The 22,139-nt window shown below is 40.1% G+C and overlaps 1 protein-coding gene across 2 annotated transcripts in view; it reads right to left on the bottom strand.

The window, feature by feature from the left end:
* Positions 1-22,139, bottom strand: part of DPYSL3 (dihydropyrimidinase-like 3) — a 184,335-nt gene that overhangs the window by 33,574 nt on the left and 128,622 nt on the right. For both annotated transcript variants that reach the window (XM_006874500.1, XM_006874501.1), the window contains exons 2-4: positions 15,607-15,695; positions 8,097-8,281; positions 2,589-2,753 (exon numbers count right to left, since the gene is read on the bottom strand). In XM_006874500.1, the coding sequence (XP_006874562.1) occupies positions 2,589-2,753; positions 8,097-8,281; positions 15,607-15,695 (439 nt within the window). The remainder of the gene's footprint in view (positions 1-2,588; positions 2,754-8,096; positions 8,282-15,606; positions 15,696-22,139) is intronic.

Below are 22,139 nucleotides of genomic sequence, written 5' to 3'. Positions count from 1 at the left end.
CTAAATCCTAAGGTCTGAAAGAATGTATGCATTTGAGTTGTGGTGTTGGAGGAGAATAATGAAAGTGCCATGGGCTGCCAAAAGAACAAACAGATCCATGTTGGAAGAAGTGCAGCCAGAATGTTCCTCGGGAGCCAGGATGGCCAGACTTCATCTCTCATATTTTGGACATATTGTCAGGAGGGACCAGTCACTGAAGAAGGATATCATGTTTGTTAAAGTAGACGGTCAGAGAAAAAGAGGAAGACCCCCAACAAGATGGATTGCCACAGGGGCAGAAGCCAGGGGCTCAGGTGTAGCAACGACTGTGAGGTTGGCCCAGGACTGGGCAGTGTTTCATTCTGCTGTGCACAGGATCGCTGTGAGTCAGTATTGACTCAATGGCACCTAACGACAACAACAACAAGGGCTATAGGTGTTGTGCTGTAGAATAACACCGGTTGGCACTTGTTGTTATGAGTTAGAACCAACTCGATGACATTTAACATCAAGGTCTCTAAGGCATTCTCAACAGGCAAAGAGTTACTGAGCTCAGCTGGTAACCCAAACCTTGGCAATTTGAGTTCATTCAGAGATGCTTCCAAGATAAAACAGCTAATTCTGAAAACCAAGCTACTAAACTCCAATGGGGGCAATTAGTCAAACATTCTAGTTTATCCTCCTATTCCTAACTCTCCCTTCTTCCTCGTTTACTCCAGATGAATGGAGCTCACTTTTGCCTTGGATGACTACCAAAAGAAACAGGCTGGTGTCTGGCTACCATTATTAAATATTTTGATCAGATTCTGTAGAACCTTGACCAAAATACAGAACAGAATTTCAAATGAAGTTTTGATGAGCCCCTGAAACTACTGCCCTAAGACAATCTTGAAACCTTTAACCAACCATGTCCCCTGAAGTTTTCTTAAAACCAAACAATGTCTGCCTTGACTATTATACTCTTTTATGAACTATCTCTACGGGTTCAAAATGACAACCTCAGGGACAGTGAGTTTATGTTAAAAGGGGAGGAACAGCTCAGAAAAACAGGGTGCCAATGATTACATAACCCAAAGAATGTCCTCAGTGTCACAGTTGCACATGTAGAAACTGTTGAATTGGGTATGTTTTGCTGTGAATAGTCTCACAACCACAACAAAACTAAATTAGTTGTACTTTTTAAATCCTATGGAGTAGTTTCACTCTGGCACATGTGGGGTCACCATGAGATGGGACTAACTCAACAGTGACTGTTTAAAGAAATTGCCTTTCAATTTTAACCCACAATAAACTGATTAATATAATGATTTACAAAAATAGATATGAATGATGACTAGAGGATCATTTAAGGGAAAAGAAGACAATTTTGGTCTCTGACCATTAGGGCCATCTCAGCTTACAATGTCCCAGGCCAAAAGTGGGTTGTAATTTGAGAACTTCCCTACCCAAAATGGTTCAACTCAGGGCAGTTTTCTCAACACTACCCTTCCCACAAGCCTCTGTGTCATCCACCGAATGACCCAGGCCTCTTGACAGGGAGGTGGGTATTGAATTCACTGAGTTCTCTCCCTCAGTCCAGAGGTCCAGTGCAAAGGGAGACACATGTTAAAAGGGAAGGTGCTAATCAGACATTCAGCATCATGAAGGATGCTTCTCCAGAAGCAGGCTTGTAGGGAAGAGGGGCTCAGAAAATGAATCTCCTCCTCTAGGAAATGTGCCGTATCCCTTTATCTCAGAGCAAACTCCACTGAACATCTAATGTTTATAGCTAGACTACACATTTGAGAATGGTTCTGGCATTGTACAGCATTTCATTTTGTTTGTTCTTCATTGGCCTGCTTCCCTTTACTTGGATGTTCAGCTGAGGCCATGGCTTATATTTCTCCATTTCCCCTAGGCTGCCTTATAGTGGTGAACATATGCCTGGATGTGGACACATAGTGGAGGGAGTAAACAGTAAAATCTATTGATGAAACCGTAGAATGAATTAGGGAGCAGAAGAATCTAAGAAACTGCAGGGACCTAAATCACATACTAAAAGGGTACATACACATGCAATAAACTTGTTCTCATACCCCAACACCCCAGCCTTAGTGCCAACAAAACCCTTGCTCCCAAAAATGTCTTGGTCTTTTCTGATAGCTACACTGTTATAGTAAAGGTTTTATTTTTTTGAGTAAAAATGATAGGAGTTTAAAAATCCCTAATCTCATGTTTACTAACATGTGACCTTGTCAGTTACATCAACCTCTCTCCTAACCTCAGTTTCTTCTTCTCTAAAATGAACGGTATGCCATGGAAGTGAAAAATATATACTTTGGCTAGATCTCTTGCTTACTAACTTTCTAATATTAGACTGGTTATTTTGAGCCTGAATTTCTCCATCTACGAAGAGGGGAATAACAACTCCTAACTCATGGTGGTTCTCTCAGGAGGAGCAAGATGACATAAATGAAAACCAAGTGTGCCTGGAACATAGTGGAACCCATCCCGTGCTCATGCTCAACATGCCCAAGCAAGGGGAGGCAACTCAAATGAGTAAGATGGTGTGGGTGGGGAAGCCAAGAGAGGAGCCCAAGGAGTAGGGCAGAGGGCATGCTCGGGCTCACCTTTGTCCTTGATGAGGCTCTGCACTTCCTGCTTGACGCTATCGTTCCAGTGAGTGATGTCCACGTGCAGGGCGTAGTCACAGCAGCTCTTCCCATCAGCCCACTCACGCCATTTCTCATAGGCCTCTGTCAGGCCAGACTCAGGCTCTGGCACTACATGGTCAACTGGACGACAAAGGTACCAGATGAAAGACACAAAGACACAAGCTTCTCTGCCCCTTTGCATTGGCCTGTTTCCACTAGCTTAGCTATGGTTGGAAAATCTCTACTCCCTGAATACAGGATCAACCTTAGAAAGTGCTCCCTTGGTGGTTTCAAGGTTGTTAAAGGTTTAACTGCCATTTAGCTGTATGACCTTGGGCAGATTACTCTAAAACTCCATTTTTTCATTTTTATAATGGGTGGGGTGGTAGGTAACCGTGCTTTGCTTCCATATTTGCTATGAGATTCTATGGAAAATGCTTATGAAGAGCTTGATGCCTGGCACACTGTTGTTCAATAAGTGTTCAATAAAGGTTAGCCATCAGTGAGTGCCTACTCTCTGGCATGCTGTTGTTGCTCAATGTCAGAGAGTCACTTAGAGCAACCACATGACTAACTGATGTATAGCGTCTCTAAGGAAGCAGGTCATTGGGTCTTTCTCCCACTCAACCATCATGCCACCAGGGTGCCTTACTTTGTGCTGTGCTTCTGACTATTAGGGGCAGTCATTGCTAGTGATCAAAGCCAGACTGTCTTTTATAAGTGAAAGGAAGGGTTTTAAGGTTATATGGGGGCACAGAGTTTTTGCGTCCTACTGGTTTTTTGCAACAGGAAAAAAATGAACCTGATACCAAGTCCTCAGCTCTAATTTCCATGTAAATGTAGTCTGTCTAGAATCTGGTTTCTTTGAGGCCCAAATCTACTTCCAGCACCTGCAGCCATAGATAGCATTTACAAAAAAAAACTATAAATACCCCCAGTTTGTGGATCTATGACAAACACCATACTCTCGGATTTTTCCTTGGCAATGGTGGGGGCAGGATGGGCAGAGGAGAGTATCAATTGGGCCAGTTTTGCTGGAGCACAGTTTTGAAATAGATATCAAACATCTTGATATTTCCATACTTCTTACTTAGTGGTTCTATGCCTATAAGTTATCCTAAGGAAATAAACACAGGACTATGTACCATTTGGGCTGTAGGGATATGTGCCACTTTATTATTTATATAAGTGAAAAAATTTAAACAATATGGGGAGACTAGTTAAATACATAAATTATGACACTTTCATAAATGAATCATTAGGCACCCATGTAAAATGTTGGAAGAGAATAAAACTAAAGGAATGGAAGGATATCTATGACATATTATTTAGAGAAAATGGTGGCTTTAATTATCACATGTTATGATTCCATTTTAGTTAACAGAAAAAAAAAAATGCATGGGATATATAGCAAAATTTTACCATGTTGTGGAATTAAGCTTTTCTTTCTTTCTTTTTGTGTGTGCACGTATAGAGGGTCAGTGAAAATGAGGCAGACTTTCAGTAAGATGGAGTCACACAGTGGCTACAACAGTCTGTGAGGCTGACACAGTATCAGGCAGTGGTGGGTTCTCTGCACACAGGGTCGCTCTGAGTTGGAAATGATTTGCAAGTACCTGGTGTGGTACTGTAGGGTAAGCAATGGTCTACTAACCACATGGTCAGCTATCAGTCACTCTTTGGAAACTCCATAAAGGTCACTATGAGTCAGAAGTGACTCGAGGGCACTCAACAACAAAAAACAAACGATGACCACACACAACCTTCAGTTGGGTTGCACCTCAAAACAAAAATCCTTATAATTGGATGAATACATGACATCATGATAAATGAAGGAAAGACTGAAGTTGTCAAAGATTTCATTTTGTTTGGATCCACTATCAACAGTCATGGAAGCAGCAGCCAAGAAATCAAAGGATGTATTGCATTAAGCGAATGTGCTGCACAAGACCTCTTTAAAATATTGAAGAGCAAAGATGGCAGTTTGAGGACTAAGGTGCACCTGATCCAAGTCATGGTATTTTCAACAGTCCACCTAGAACTTTGCCTTGTCTCTGGCCCTTCCCTAATGCTAAAGACCAAACAGCTATTATCCCTCTGAAGGATGCTGGGAAGTTCCAGCAATATTCAGATGGCAGAATGCCAAGGCAAGACCACTCACTTCCTCAGTCTTCTCTCAAAGGCAGCTTGAGCGCATTTATTTATTGGAAAAGTGATGCAAGGAGCTACATTATGAATGTCTGGAACCACACCAAGGGCTTTTCTGGGCAGGCAGCTGCTGAGAAGTCAGCTGGCCTACTCCCTCCACCTGGAGAAAAGCTTTGGTCTCCCTGAATTGCACCTTTTATGGCCTTGATGCAATTTTCCTGGGCTTCAACACCCAGCTAGCTGAGGCTGAACTGTCTTGTGTTCCAGTCAAAAGGAAACTAGAGAGATGAATAATTCTACAGCTCAGGCTGTTCTGTGCTCTTGAATGGATGTTGTTGTTGTTATTGTGTGCCCTCAAGTCAGTGCTAAATCATAACAACCTTATATTGGGCTTCCAAGAACAGCTGGTAGGTTTGAACTGCTGACCTTGGGAGTCCAGCGCTTATCCTAGAGCACCACACCAAGGCTCATAGGATGTCTAAATAACATGCTGCTTCTGATATTTCTTTAATTTGTAAATTTTTGATATTACTTTTAACTTATTTTATAAGAGATATGGATTAAATTATCCTAAACCACTGGAACCTCTCTCTTTTATCTTCTAAATACTGTTATATAAAGTTGTAAAGTACTGTTGAGTCACTTCTGACTCATAGTGACCCCGGATAGAGCTTCCCACAAGTGGCTGGTGGGTTTGAACCACTGCCCTGTGATTAGCAGTGGAGTGTTTATCCTACAGCACCACACCAGGACTCCAAATACAGTTATAGATAAACTCAATTGAACTAAGAGATTTCATTCCATGAAAGAGAGCTAACTGTACCCATGCTCTATGGGATCCTAACAGATAAGTCCTAGACAGATAAGTTCATACATCCAGAAATCTAAATAACTCTTTAGTTCTCTTTAATGACACTGAATAGGGACATTCATTATAAGTTCCTATTCACAGTGTTTAAGTAAACAGTAATCTAACGGTATACAGGATGGTCAGACTTCGTCTCTTGTACTTTGGATGTATTATCAGAAGAGACCAGTCCCTGGAGAAGGTTATCATGTTTGGTAGAGTGGAGGGTCAGAGAAAAAGAGGAAGACCCCCAGTGAGGATTGGTACAGTGACAGCAGCAATGGGCTCAGGCTTACAATGATTGGGAGGTTGGTGCAGGACTGGGCAATGTTTTGTTCTGCTGTGTGCACAGGGTCTCTATGAGTCAATACCACCTTGATGGTGCCTAACAACAACACCACAATGGTATACAACTACCTAGGTTTCTTTGGATTATCAATACTTACCAAAAATTTTTCAAAAAAAGGAAAATCACTCCCACAGCTTGCCTAATCTTAAAAATATGAGTCAGTCCAAATACAATACAGACCAGATAGCACTAAATGCCAATAAAGCCCACTGATTTTCTAAGAACTGCAACTGCAAGTCTTAATCTTCATTCTCTCTGGGTTGGTTGCTAGTCCTCTCCACACTCCTCTAATTGCATTCTCTATATTCTCCTCCCTAAGACCTAAACTTGCAATTTTGAATAATTTTTTTGTCTGCTTCTCAAACTTTTTTGAGTCCACTTTTGGCCCAGAAGCCCTGCCTCCGGCAGAAGCCAGCTCCCTATTGTAAAGGCAGAACAAGAGAAGGTTGTTGCTTTTATGACCAAGGACACCATGAATCTCCTCTCTGCTCCTACAGTGAGCTGTCTGTTTCCTCTCAGCTATCTTCATTCCTCCATCACTCACCTGTCAATCTGTGGATCAAAACAGAAAACTGTCCCTGTCCGATACAGTGCTGAAGATGAGACCCCTAGCTTGGAAGGTTTAACACAATGGCTGCAACAATGGACTCCAATATGCCAATGATCCGGAAGCTAGCACCGGACTGGCAAGGTTTTATTATGGTGTACAAAAGTTCAGAGCCAACTCGATGACATCTGACAACAGCAGGGCTTGATTTTCTCAGGCCCTTATCAAGCAGAATGGCTGCAAAACTGACATTAGGGACGTGTTCAGGTTATCGTAAGCAGCAGCCTTGTTGGCATGGTAGTTCAGAACTTGGCTGATAACTAAATGGTCAGCAGTTTGCGCTCACCAGACAATCCTCTGGAAAAAGATGTGGCCATCAACTTCTGAGAAGATTACAGCATTGTGTGACAGACAGATTTAACAATGACAAAACAAAACAGAGAGTAGCTGCTGAGGCTGCCTGTGTACAACCAAAACTCTCATGGGATTTAGTTTCTTATTTAGGGTTATGGTATCAAGGGACATCCCGGTTAATTGGCCTAAATATGTGTTTAGTGCTTCTGTGCTAACTCCTAGTTTGCAGCATAGTGCCTGAGGTCTTAAAAGCTTATAAACAGCCATCCAAAGCACACCAATTGGTTTCTACTCACCTGGAACAATAGAGAAAGAAGGAGAATCAGGAACAGAAGGAAGCTATAGAATGTGTGGCTTTTATGAGTCTATGAATAACTGCCTCCTTTGTCATGAGACCAGAAGTGCTTGATGGTACCCAGCTATTATTACTGAACATTTTGAACAAAGGTTCTACAAAAGAATCCTGATCAAAAGGGAGAAAATGCAGAACAGAATTTCATATTCCCATAGACTCCAGACTTCCTGGAGCCATGAAGGTTGGACGAACCCCTGAAACTATTGCCCTGACCTAAGTTTTAAACCTTCAACCAAAAATATTCCCTGAAAGTCTCTTAAAACCAAACCATTGTGTAACTTAATTATTAAAATATGTCTGCCTTGGGCATTATGCTGTTTTAATTACTATCTTGTTGTTGTTGTTAAGTGCCATTGAGTCACTTCCAAGTCATAGCAACCCTGTACAGGCTTTTAAGGAGTAGCTGGTGTATTTGAACCAGAGACTCTGTGGCTTGCATTCTAGTGCTTATCCTACTTCACCACACCAGGACCCCAAGAACTGCCTATCTGGGGTCAAACTGACAGCAGCAACTCCAAAGTTTAGACAGGAAGGTTAGTGGGCAGTGAATGTAATGGGGAAGTTAATGAGGGAGAAACAACTTAAGAAAGGAGGGTGAAACTGGGTGCACAACACAAAAAATATCATCAATATCCTTAAATAGTATTATGTAGAAAGTGCTGAATTAATGTATATTTTATTTAATAAGAAGAAAATGAATAAAAATGAAAAAAAAAGAGCCTTGGATACCCTATGAGGCAGTTCTTTTCTATACTATAAAATTAATGTGAGTTGGAATTGAATCAAAGGCAACAGGTTTACAAAGTTATCATCAGAAAGCACTAGCGTTAGCCATTAAACACACACTTCTTAACAGCAGACATGTGTAGAATCTGTGAACTTACTAATCATGGTGGTGCCACCTGCTAAGGCAGCCTTTGTCCCTTGGAAGAAGTCGTCCACTGTGGTCATCCCTTTATATGGCATTTGGAAGTGAGTATGCACATCAATTCCTCCTGGAATCACCATCTTCCCATTGGCCTCAATGGTCTTCACTCCTCCAGGTACAATCAGATTGTCTCCTATTTGCCTGGTAAAACAGTGAAACAACTAGCAATTTAAAAGAACAAGTCCAAGAAAAGTACAGAATTATATATAAGAATTTTTAACACTGCAACTTTTATTTATCAAAGTAATCTTTACAAGTAATTCCTGAGTCTGGTAATCGGCAAACAAATTGTGTCTGTTGCCTTTAAAGTGTCATCACATCTGCTGTGATACATAGCATATAGGGGCTTCCTGGTGTGGTGCTGCAGGCTAATGCACTGGACTGCAGGGTCTGTTTGAACTGCAAGGTCAGCGGTTCAAGCTCACTAGCCCACTCCTCAGAAATCCTATACAGGGTTGGTATGATTCAGGCTCAATGGCACTTAAGAACAACATAGGTGTTTCCAAGAAGTGGCTGGTGAGTTTGAACCTCTGGCCTTGAGGTTAGCAGTCTAGTGCTTATTTTACCGTATGACACCGGGATTCAAGAAGCACATACAGGTATGGAGTCCAGTTGTGGCTCTGTAAGCACTAGACTACAAGGGGCTTCTAACCATAAGTTTGGCAGTTCAAACTCACCAGCCACTCCACGGAAACCCTGTACAGAGTCGCTATGAGTTGGAACTGGCTAGAGGAAGCTTAACAAAAACAAAATTATGTACAGAGAAGGAGCCCTGGTAGCGTAGTAGATCATGAACTGGGTTGCTAACTGCAAGGTCAGCAGTTCAAATCTACCAGTTGCTCTGAAGGAGAAAGATGAGGCTTTCTGCTCCTGTAAAGATTTACAGCCTCTAAAACTCCACATAGGGTCGCTATGAATCGGAACTGTCTCAATGGCACACAACCACCAGTACCATATATACAGAGGAGTGCTTGAGTGGTACAAAAGATTAATGTGCTCTACTGATGACCAAAACGTTAAGAGATTTGAATCTACTCCCAGAGGTGCTTCTGGTGTGGCGCTGTAAGATCGGCACTGGACTGTGAACCACAAGGTGTCGGCAGTGCAAACCCACCTTGGAAACCCTATACAGGGTTGTTATGAGTCGGAACCGACTCGACGGCACTTAACAACAACAGAAGTGCCTCAGAAGAAAGGCTGGCAATCTACTTTAGAAAATTTAATGATTGAAAATGCTATGGTGTACAGTTCTACTCTGACACACTTAGGATTGGCACAAATTGGAGTCAATTTGACAACTGGTGTATAATCAGAAAACCATTTTACAGATATAAAGTGACCTGAGAGGCAGATGGTGGGACCAAGTGCATATGTGGCTGAGTATTATAACCATTGATTTTGAGCTGTCTAGAATATAGTGGGCATAATAAACATGTGCTGAAAAAATTAGCTTTTATTTATTTTTTCTACAATACAATATTTGAAGAAGGACCTATAAAATAAAAAGTAATGAAATATTAGAAGAGAGAATCCATTTAAAGAAAAAAATAGGAATACGGTTAGCTTAAATTGTGTTCATTTAAGTAAATGACTGTTAGAAGAGACTGAAATTTGCTCTCCAGCGAAGAGATGTTAAAGCTAATGGAAGAAATGCATAAGTAAAAGAACTGAATCAAACATTTATTTTAAAGGGCAGCTCAAGAAGACAAAGCAAAATATTATAACGAAATGTACAAAGATCTGAAATTAGAAAACCAAAAGGAAAGAATATGCTCAGCATTTCTCAAGCTAAATGAACTTAGGAAACGGTTCAAGCCTTGACTTGCAATACTGAAAGATTCTTTGGTTAAAATATTGAATAATGCAGAGATCATCAAAAGAAGATGGAAGTGTAACTAAAGGCGGGGAGTGGTTGATCTGGATTCCAGGAGTGGAAGGCCCTGGTACCATCAAGGGAGAAGAGAGGGGTGTGGGACCCTATCCAGAGTAAAGCCAGAGATGGCTGCAGAGATGATGACATGGAGAGATAGAGTGGCTGGGGACTCTGAACTCAGAGAGAAAGAGGGGCTGTGTGCTGATGACTGGGTGGCAGGCTTGTAGGGTGTACCCTCTGGTTGTTTGAATGGTTATATATTCCTGAGTGCTTCAGTGTACATCAAAAAAAAAGAGAGGGAATGCTGTTGAATGATAATGCATGGTGGGGATTTGTAATCATTGCAATGAAAGGAAATACGATAGAGTGAGTGTAAACCTCATGTTCTCCTATGTAAACTATCACTCAATTACAATAAAAACTTAAAAAAAAAGAAGATGGAAGGAATACTCAGTCATCGTACCAAAGAGACATGGTCAATGTTCAACCATTTCAAGAGGTAGTATATGATCAAGAGCCAATGATACTGAAGGAAGGAGTTGAAAATGCACAGAAAGCATTGGCAAAGAACATGGCTCTAGGAATTGATGGGATACAAATAGGAATTTTTCAACAAACTGATCTAGTTAGTACTGGAGGCATTCACTCATCTATGCCAAGATGTTTGGAAGACAGCTAGCTACCTGACCAACAGATTGGAAGAGATCTATACGGGTGCCTATTCCAAAGAGAGGTGACCCAACGGAATCATCGGACAATATCATTGATATCACATGCTAAATTTTGCTATATATAATTCAAAAAAGGCGCAACAGCACATTGACAGGGAACTGCCAGAGGTTCAAGCTGGACTCAGATAAGGACGTGGAATGAGGGATATCATTGCTGACGTCAGAAAGATCTTGGCTGAAAGCAGCAGCTATCAGAAAGATGTTTTCCTGTGCTTTATTGACTGTACAAAGGCTTTTGACTCTGGACCATGACAAGCTATGGACAATATTGCAGAGAATGAGCATTCCAGAACACTTATTGTGCTCATGAGGAACTTGTACACAGAACAAGAGGCAGCTGTTCAAACAGAACAGCAGGACCCTGAATGTTTTAAAATCAGGAATGGTGTGTTCCAGGGTTGTATTCTTTCACCATACTTATTCAATTTGTATGTTATGCAAACAATTTTAAAAGCTGGATTATATGAAAAATGTGATACCAGGTTTGGAGGAAGACTCACTAACAACCTACAATATGCAGATGATACAACCTTGCTTGCTAAAAGCAGAGATGAGTTAAAATACTTACTGATTTTATAAATAACATCCATATAAATGGAGAAAAGATTTCTTTGTGCTTGAATACACTATCAACACTCAAGGAAGGAGCAGTCAAGATATCAAACTACATATTACATTAGGAAAATCTCCTGCACAAGACCTCTTTAAAGTGTTAAAGAGCTAAGATGTCAGTTTGAGGACTAAACTGTGCCTGGATCCAGACTATGGTATTCTCAATAACATCATAGGCATGTAAAAAGTTAGACAGTAATAAATAAGGAAGACCATAGAAGAATTGACGTATTTGAGTTACGGTGTTGGAGAAGAATATTAAAGGTACCATGAACTGTCAGAACAAACAAATTGTTTCGGAAGAAGTACAGCTAGAATGCTCCTTAGAAGTCAAGATGGCCTGAGTTTATCTCTCATGCTTCAGACATATTATCAAGAGGAACTAGTCCCTGGAAAAGGACATTGTGCTTGGTAAAATGGAGGGTCTGCAAAAAACAGGAGAACCCCAATGAGATGGATTGGCACAGAGGCAGCAGCGACAGGTTCAAGTATAGCAGTAGGATAGCACAGGCCTGGGTAGTGTTTCATTTTATTGGATTTAGGGTCACTATGGGTTGGAGCCGACTCAAGGACACCCAACAACAACAAGCAAATTAGATCTGACTAAGTCTCCAATCTCAATCCTACCCTTCTCTGCCAATGTGTCAGTCAGTCAGTCATAGCTGGGGGCAGATTTGCAAAAAAAAAAATGTCAGAGAAGCAGCTGCTTCCAGTACCAGCTGCTTTTGAGTGGCCAGCATCTCACAAGATACATGAAGCCAAGGTGATTATGACAACCTCTATTCTGCACAGCTTTGCCCAGGAAACTTGGGCACATCCCAGTGAAGAGCAGAAGAGGAAACTCAGGTGGAGGGTAAGCTAATGAGTACCCCAAGGGCATATTATACAATGAAAGTGACAACTATTCCCTACACAATGTTACCTTGTAGACAATCCAAAATTGCTTGGCTAAGACTTCACAGCCTTAATTGTATAGCTGGTTAAACCTACCAATATGGATTCTAAGATTTCTAAGCCACTGGGTACAACTATTTTCATATTATTATTAAACATCTTCTACATTGTGAATGGCCATGGATAAGACACCTGACTTCTGATCAGTGTGGCACTATAGGAGTGGTCTGTTAACCACTAGGTCGGCAGTTCAAACTCACCAGCTGCTCCTTGGAAACTCTAAACAGGGTGGCTATGAGTTGGAACCAACTCAACAGCACTTAACAACAACATTGTAAATGAAGCATTGATAGTTCAGTAGTAGATTGTCAACTTTCGCATAATAGCTCCAAGTTCGATTTCTGACCAATGTACCGCATGTGCCTCCTATCAGTGGAGGCTTGTGTATTGCAATGATGTTTCAGCAGTTTCCAAACTAAGATGCACTAAGAAGAAAGGCTTGGTGATCTAGTATCAAAAATCAGCCAATGAAAATCCTAGAGATCACAGTGGTTCAATTCGTAAACAATCCTGAGGATGGTGCCAGACTGGTAATGTTTTGTTCCATTGTGATGGGTTGTCATGAATCAGGGAATGATTCAATGGAAGTTTAAATATATATCGTGGATACATGCACCTCACTTCCAGCAATGTGAATACTTTCCCTTTTGCTCACAGAAATCCAGGAAAAGTATTAAGAAGTAGGCGTTGCTACCACTGGCCTGTCAAGCTCTAACTTCTTCAACTAAAATAAGTATCCCTGACATCTCCAAGTCCAACTTTACCACATTACCATCAGGCCATTCCAGAGATACCACAGTTCAAAACATACTGTGAAAAAGAATGCAGTCTCTGATCTTAACCCCATCCTAGATGCCCAGATAGTGACCAGTCCCATTCCCATTTTTCACTCTCACTGATTTTCCTCTGAGGAAAATGTAAAACTAAAGACCTGGACACTCCTGGTTTCTGTATTTTCCCAAATGACACTCACCCATTTTGACATCAGTATAACACCGTATCTATCTTCACCCTTTTTGTCCACCACCACAATAAAAGTCACATTCATCCTTGAAGGCTCAGCTTCAATCTCACTTCCTTTATCAGGTTTCTAGTAACAATCACATCTAATAATTAAAAATGGGGCTGAGCCATGGCTGCAGGCTATCTGGATTCACAAGTTTGACTCTACCATTTACTAGCTGTGTGTCTTGGACCAAGTTATATAACCTTACCATGCCTCATTGTTGGATCTGCAAAATGTAATAATACATCCACCATTAAGACTGTTGTATAGAATAAATGTTTTAATACTTGTGAGCACAAAGAACACTGTGAGGTACATAAGAACTCAATAAACATCAGCTATTAGAATTAATGGTTACCCTCTTCCTATACAAGGAGCTCTAGTAGCATAGTGGTTACGAATTGGGCTGCGAACCGCAAGGTCAACAGTTCAAAACTACCAGCTGCTCTGCAGGAGAAAGATGAGGCTTTCTGCTCCCATAAAGATTTACAGCCTCGGAAATCCTGTTCAGGGTCGCTATGGGTTGGAACTGACTTGACGGCACTTAACAACAACAACTCTTTCTATACAGCTCTGTCTCTCTCCTGTGGATCTCTTAGTACTTGATTATCTACTAATTTAATACTTGATAGTAATATTACCTGGTAATGTTAGTGCCTTTCAAGGCACTGTGATACAGATAACACAGCTCCTTCAAAAGACTGTAAAGTCCTTAGGAGCAGGATGCATGATATTTAGGGTAGTATACAACACAGTGCAATTTCCCTCCACATAGAAGGCACTCCATAGTATTCATACACAAACAACTAGGTATTCATACACAAACAACTAGATAACAGTTACATCAAATTATTTCTGTTATTCTGATCTGTGAGCTAAGAATGTTGTTGTTGTTGAGTGTCGTCGAGTTGATTCCAACCCATAGCTGCCCTGTATAGGGTTTCCAAGGAGCAGCTGGTGAGCTTGAACCATCAACCTTCCAGTTCAAACAGCTTTGCAGTCTGGAGCATTAACCCACAGCGCCACACCAAGAATCTCCAAGAATGTTGTTAGACACATAAAAATTTCAGGACTGGAAGAAGATCATATTTATCGAAACTTTTGCCTCACTAAGACACACATCTGATGGCTACATTTCTTCTGTAACATCCTTGGTAAGTGGCCTTCCAGGCAATTCAAATAGAAACGGCAAAAAGGATTTACCTTATGTATTCAACTCTGTCAGTGGATGCCTGACAGGCTGTGTGAAGAGGGACTCCAAGCCTGCCCTCAAGGTTCCACTACAGACAGTTCTGTGATGGATTAGTGATGTCTGCCAGGAATTCCAAAATGGAAAAGTACTAATTTTCCAGCTTTGAAATATCTCTAAATAAGAGAATAAGCTACCTCCAAAGACAGCCATCTATATGCATGTACATATTTTTAGTAATAGAAAACATAAATTCTGGATTATATATTGAAGAAATTATTATTTTATATTGGCTAGTTTGCCTGGTACTTCCATGTATCCTAGGAAAAATCAATGATATTAAGTGGCAAGGCAACTGAGAATTAATATTTTCATTCTTGCTTTATACATTCATTCATTAAACATATATGACTAATTCATTGTCCTTTCGTAAGTTACTTACCTTCTCTCTGCCTCTTTCCTCACCTGAGTAAGTGGGTAATAATAGCATTTACTTCATAGGATTTATGGCAAATTAAATGAGATAAGGCAAGTTTTGACCATAATGCCTAGCACATACTACATATTCTCTTAAAGGCGGTGGTATTGTCTTGTGATATGGAGTCATTTCTGGCTCATGGAGATTATAGAACAGCTCCCTAGGGTTTTCTTAACTGTAATCTTTACAGAAGCAGTTCACTAAGGTTAGAGGTTCACGTCCACCCAGAGGTGCCTTGAAGGACAGACCTGGCAGTCTACCTCAGAAAATATCAGCCATTAACAATCCTATGGAGTACAGCTCTACTCTTACACACATGGGGTCGTCATGAATCTTCCGTGATGCTGCTGAGTGGGTTTGAACCGTCAACCTTTCAGTCACCAGCCAAGGGAAAACCATTTGTACCACCCAGGGAGTTCAATTAAAGGTTAACTCGGTGGCAACAGGTTGTATACTTTGTGATCCAGACTTAAAGACAAAAATTAAAACATATTTTTACAGAGAAAGAGAAATGAAATACAGAGAAACATTATTCTAGTAACTCAAAAGAAGCAGGTTGATTTCTGAGCCTCTCATGAAGAAAGCATATAAGAAATGAAAAGAGAAGGACTCTGCATACATACTTTATTAATCCATCCTCCATGTAAATATCAGCATAAAAGGACTGGTCATCATTGACGATTCTGCCTCCCTTGATAAGAAGACGGTCACTCTAGAAAAGAATGAAAATACAAGTCAACCTCACAGCCAGGATTTCAGGGAAGGCTGGTTCACCAACATTTTGCCAATTCATTGTTCTAAAGGCCTAGTTGTTGTTAAGTGCCATCGTGTCAGTTCTGAATCATAGCAACCCTGAATAGGGTTTCCAAAGCCTCATCTTTCTCTGGAGGAACTGCTGATGGGCTTGAACCACTGACTCTGTGGTTTGTAGTCCAGTGCTTACCGTACAGAGCCACTGTGCTCCCTAAAGGTCTAGTTGGTACACATTTATTAAACAAATCTGTGTGCTCAGTGGACCTAATGTTGGAACCCCTTGTATTTGTCGGGATTCAGTTATTTCATGTTTGCTCTTCATTCAAATTAATCTGCCATTTCTTCTCTTGCTTCTGTACCCTACTATTGCATCTTGGAACCAAAACTTCTTGAGAAAACAAGAAAAATATCATCTTTTCTGATTCAGAAACCACTACATATTTGAAGCAGGACAACTTAAATGCTAGTGCCTAGAAACCTATCTGGTATTCTGTTTGCATTCCATGATGATTCTCTAAAATGGAACTTCAGATCAGGAATATATTGAAATTGCTTTTTAAAGTATTTATAATGATATTAGGACAGGCTCAGATCATATTATGTTAAAAAAATCACAATACTTACATATGCATAACACTAGTACATTAAGTTGTGGAATGCATAAAAAAATCAATAGATGCAAATACGACAAAATATCCATAGTACTTAAAGTCAGGTTGAAAAATTCATGCATTCTATTTTATATATACTTTATTATACTCAGTATTTCTCCCACTTTAAGAACCATCCTTTATTAGTTTTGTTTTTGTTGTTAGGTGCCATTGAGTCAATACGTCTCATAGCGACCCTATGCACAACAGAATGAAACACTGCTGGTCCTGCATCAACCTCACAATTGTTGTCACATTTAAGACATGTATGAAAAATAAAATCTCTTTTTAAATTATAAATTGGACAAAATTTAATCAAGAGATTCAACTAAAAACAATATAAATAAATTCCAAAGTTATATTTCAGAAGTAGAACACTAGTTCCTTTTTTTCAGTGTGTCTTAGTCTCGGAGATCCTCTAAAACCTGTCCACCATGGGTAAGCCGGCTATCATTTGAAATACTGGGGCCATAGCTTCCAGCATCACAGCAACACATAGTACACCATAGTACAAGAAACTGACAGATGTATGGCAGAGATACATAGCTAGACAGACAGATGTGACAAACAGACATACAGATATAAAAATGATATTGTGAAGTGCCGTCGAGTCGGTTCTGACCCATAGCAACCCTGTATAGGGTTTCCGAGGAGCAGCTGGTGTGCTTGAACCACCGACCTTGCAGTTCAAATGGTTTTGCAGTCTGGCGTATTAACCCACAGTGCCACACCAGGATAAAGATATATTATTTTATAATATATTATAAACAGTATCATTAATATGTTAATATAATATACAAGTAAAGTTTTGCTGAAGATAATTTTTAAATCATTGTGGCAACACACCAATGGAAATGCCAGAATTCAAATAAGATTCAGATGAGGACATGGGACAAGGCATGTCTTTGCTGATGTCAGATGGATCGTGGCTGAAAGTAGAGACTATCAGAAAGATGTTTACCTGTGTTTTACTGACTATGCAAAAGCTCTGTAAATCAACTCTACTAATCATAAAAAACTTATGGATAACACTGAAAAGAATGGAAATTCCAAAAATGTCATTGTGCTTACGGAGAACCTATACACAGACTAGGAGGCAGTTGTTCAAACAGAACAAAGGGATCCTGGTGGTAGTAGTGGTTATGTGCCATTGAGTCGATTTCAACTCATAGTGACCTTGTATAGGGTTTCCAAGGCTGTGAATCTTTGCTGTAGCAGAAACCTCACCTTTCTATTGCAGAGCAACTGGTAGTTTCATATGTGGGGATAGTAACTGCTGACCTTGCAGTTATAATCCCCACATATAATGCACAAAGCTACCAGAACTCCTCCAGGGGGATACTGAACAGTTTAAAATCATTGAATCTTTTCAACATTCAGTCTGTATATTGAGCACACAATCTGAGGAAGAAGAATGCAGCATCAGGACTAGAGAAAGACTCATTAACAACCTATGATATGCAGCTTAACACAATCTTGCTTGCTGAAAGTAAAGAAGACTTGAAACACTTACCAATAAAGATCAAAGATTAGAGCTATCAGTATGGATTTTATCTCAATATAAAGAAGAAAAAAAAATCTTCACAACTGGACCAATAAACAACATCATGAAACACAGAGAAAAGATGGGTGCTATCAAGTATTTCATCTCACTTGGATTCACAATCAACACCCTTGGGAGCCACAACTGAGAAATCAAACGACATATTGCACTGGGCAAATCTGCTGCAAAAGATCTTTTAAATGTATTTATAAGCAAAACTGTCACTTTGAGGACTAAGGTATGCCTGACCCAAATCATGGTATTTTCAATTACCTCATGTGCATGCAAAACCTAGACAATGAATAAAGAAGACATAAGAAAACTTGTTGCCTTTGAATTCTGGTGTTAGTAAAGAATAGTGAAGACAACAGTAATGGCCAGAAAAATACACAAAACAGTCTTCCAAGAAGTACAGCCAAATGTTCCTTCGAAGTCAGGATGGCAAACTTCGCTTTATGGACTTTGGGCAGGCCATCATGAGGAACCCGTCCCTGGAGAAGGACATTATGCTTGGTAAAGTACAGAGTCAGCGAAAAAGAGAATGGCATTCAATAAGATGGACTAACACAGCAGCTACAACGGGCTCAAACACAGGGAAAATTGTGAGGATTGAGCAGAACTGGGCAGTGTTCCTTCTGTTGGACATAGGGTTGCCATGAATCAAAGCTGAATAGATGATAGCATAGTGGTTACAAATCTGGCTGCGAACCTCAGGATCAGCAGTTTGAAACTACCAGCAGCTCTACGGGAGAAAGATGAGGCTTTCTGTTCCCATAAAGACTTACAGCCTTGGAAACCCTGTACAGGGTTCACTATGAGTCGGAGCCAACTCCACGGTATATAACAGCAATATATATATATATACATAAATACGTGTGTGTGTGTATATATATATATATATATATATATATATATACACATGAGTCTGAGTCTTTGTATAACCATGGGATTGCTAATCACAAGGTTGACAGTTCAAACCCCACAGCCACTCCCCAGTAAACCTATATGGATCACTGTGAGTTGGAGCCAACTTGGAGTACTGGAAAGGACTATGACTGTGTTACATTCATGGGGGATAAGAGAAATACCGAGGGTCTGGTTGAATGAAACTAGAGCATGAATGAAGAATGACAGATTGGGTTTTGTTAAAAATCCCATTTAAAGCCTTTAAGTCTGTCCTTTATCCATCCATCCATCTATTCATTCAGCAATTGAATATTGATTATTAAATAGGAAAAGAAGCATGCTTGGCTCAGTGGTTAAGCACTTAGCTGCTAACCAAGATTACTGGTTCAAGTTCATCCAGTGGCTCCACAGGAGAAAGATGTAGCAGTATGTTTATAAAAACTTTTGTTGCTGTTGTTGTTAAGAACCGTCGAGTCAGTTCTGACCCATAGCATCCCTGTATAGGGTTTCCGAGGAGCAGCTAGTGAGCTTGAACCACCAACCTTGCAGATCAAAACAACTTTGCAGTCCAGTACATTAACCAGAGAGAGCACCTTGGAGTTCTCCTCTCCCATATGTTCAGTATGAGTCAGGATTGACTTGGAGGCAGTGGGTTACTAAATACGTATGCAGAAGATACGGCAGTGAATGAGTTACACCAAGTACCTGCTTTCATAGGATTTAAAATGGCAGCCTATCAAAACTTAAGTCAAATAAAATAATATGAAACTGTAGGTCACAGAATGTAGAGGGGCGGGACTTATTTTCAAAGAGGCTGAAAAAGGTTTATTGAAGGAAAAGCAATTTAACGGCTGTGAATGCGAATGGGAACTCCTGTATGTAGAAGGGGTTGAATGAACATACACTGGAAAACGTGAAAGGCTTACAAGCAGATGGATGAAGACCTGTGTAAGGAAGACAGTTCAGGACAGGACAAATATTCTCCATGTCTCTGTCTCTGGAGATTACGGGTCATTGATTTAAGACAGGAGCCAAAAGCAGGAAGACTTCATATTCAGTAATTTCCAGGATCAACATTTGTTTGAAGATGTTCAACAATACTAAGTTTCAAATAGAAGAAGGGCCTTTATAAATAAGTTCCCCAAACAGGTTGACTTCTGGCTTCAGAAATGAAAAAGTATAAACAGGAACAGAAAACGATATCTGAACTTAGGGCTTCTGGTGAGCTGTAGAAAATGATTGCTAAGTTTTAACTGCTTCCAAGGTATTGCATGAAAACAAGGAAATTTCATCATGTCATAATGCCAGGGGAGAGATTTTTTTTTTTTTTTTTTTAAATACAGATCAAGAAGGCATTGAAAGAAAAAAAAAAGCAAAACCTGCACATGTGACAAGGAAGATGTGCTATTGAGGTAAAATACAAATTCACGCCATGAGAAACAGACAAGTACTTCAATGACCTGGCCTCTGTTGCTATATCCACCACTGTCATCTCTATCATGTGTTGCCTCTTATTTTATACAGTGGTAAGACTAAGAAGGAGCCCTAGTGGTGCAATGATTCAATTGCTTCGACTGCCAACCAAAAAAGTCACTGGTTCAAACCCACCAATGACTCTGAGGAGAAGACGATGTGGTAAACCTCAGTAAAAGTTTAAAGCCTTGGAAAGTCTGTGGGACAGCCTTACTCTGCCCTACATGGTCAGTTTGAGCTGGGATGGACTCCACACAGCAGCAGGCAAAACTAAGAATTAAAGTTTACCCTTAGAGAAACCAAATTTCCATTCTGGATGTTCTTGGCAATTTGACATGTCTTTAATTGGGAATATTTCACATTTTCCTTCCATGAATAAGAAGCAAAAGGCTACAGAAAAGTAGGTGGTTGCACAATCGAAGGATGCAATCCATTTCACTTAATTGTACTTGTAGAAATTGTTGAATTGGTGCATATTCTGTCTCGTGTGTGTGCTTTCTACAACAACAAAAACAAAAATGTAGAAAGAAAATAGGTAGTTCAAATCACATATCAGGTTCTCTGGCCACAAAGCCTTTACAAAGATGTGCTCTGCCTTCTCCATGTTCATGTGCATGCAACCCCCATCATCTTTTCATCAAGCCTCAACTGAAAAAGGACTTCTCCCTCAGCATGAATTACCTGATTATGCCAACAACATTCATCTGCTCCAGATGCAATTGAGTTCCAACAATTACATTATTTTACAATTACTGCTCTATTGCCTAATTGTCTCCCAACTAGACCACAAACTCCTTTAGTCTTGGTGCTGATGCATGCCCTGTGATCTTTTTACTTTCGTTCCTGAAGTCCATTCTGGGCAGTTTTTAAATATTGGTCAAATGAATGGATGAAGGTGGCCCACAGAAGATTGTGCTATGATGCATGATGGAAAGACCATTAAGTCAGAAAATTATGTAGAGTAGCTAAAAATTCAGGCTTTTAAGAAAAAATATGTGAAGCCTATCGTAATCTACTTAAAAGAGTACTGCGAAATTATAGGAGATGGTCTTTGGACTGTGCTTCCCAAACTAGTACCATGTTTGTAAGTATTTTCAATTATCTCATATCTATGTGAAAGCTGGACAAATAAAAAGGAAGACTGTAAAAGAATTGATGCATTCAAATTATGCTTTTGGAGAAGAATATTAAAAGCACCATCAACTGCCAAAAGAACAAACAAATCTATCTTAAAAGATGCAACCAGGATGCTCCTTAGTTAACCTTAGATAACAGGATGGAAAGACTTTGTCTTCTGTACTTCGGACACGCTATTCAGGAGGAACCAATCCCTGGAAAAGGACATCCTGCTTCATAAAGTGGAGGGTCAGTGATAAAGAAGAAGACTTCCAACCAGACAGACTGACACAGTTGCAGCAGTAACGGGTTCAAGCGTAACAACAATGGCGTAGGACCTGGCAGTGTTTCATTCTGTTATACAAAGGGTTGCTGTGAGTCGGAACTGACTCCATAGCACCAAACAACACCAACATGTTTATATATTCAACACACTCCTGACATGTCTCTTACATAGTCATCCAGTACCAAGTCACAGATCAACACCACCAGTGCTGCCCATCAAAGTCTCACCATTCTAACATTTATGGAAGTGGCAGATATATCTCCAATAGAAGTTAAAAACAATAACTATCCAAGAGTTCCTTCTCAAAACTCAATGCTTTTCTGATGCTATCTTTCCAGCAAAAAGCTGGACTAAACTGGTTTTTGGACAAAGGCCAGTTTCTGCCTAAACTGAGATTAGATATGAAATATGAAGCAACTCTTGCCTAGG

The sequence above is a fragment of the Chrysochloris asiatica genome, unplaced genomic scaffold (assembly GCF_000296735.1).
Source record: "Chrysochloris asiatica unplaced genomic scaffold, ChrAsi1.0 scaffold00280, whole genome shotgun sequence".
NCBI lineage: Eukaryota > Metazoa > Chordata > Mammalia > Afrosoricida > Chrysochloridae > Chrysochloris > Chrysochloris asiatica.
Note: the sequence above shows the minus strand (reverse complement) of the source record. Positions and strands in the feature narration are given on the sequence as shown.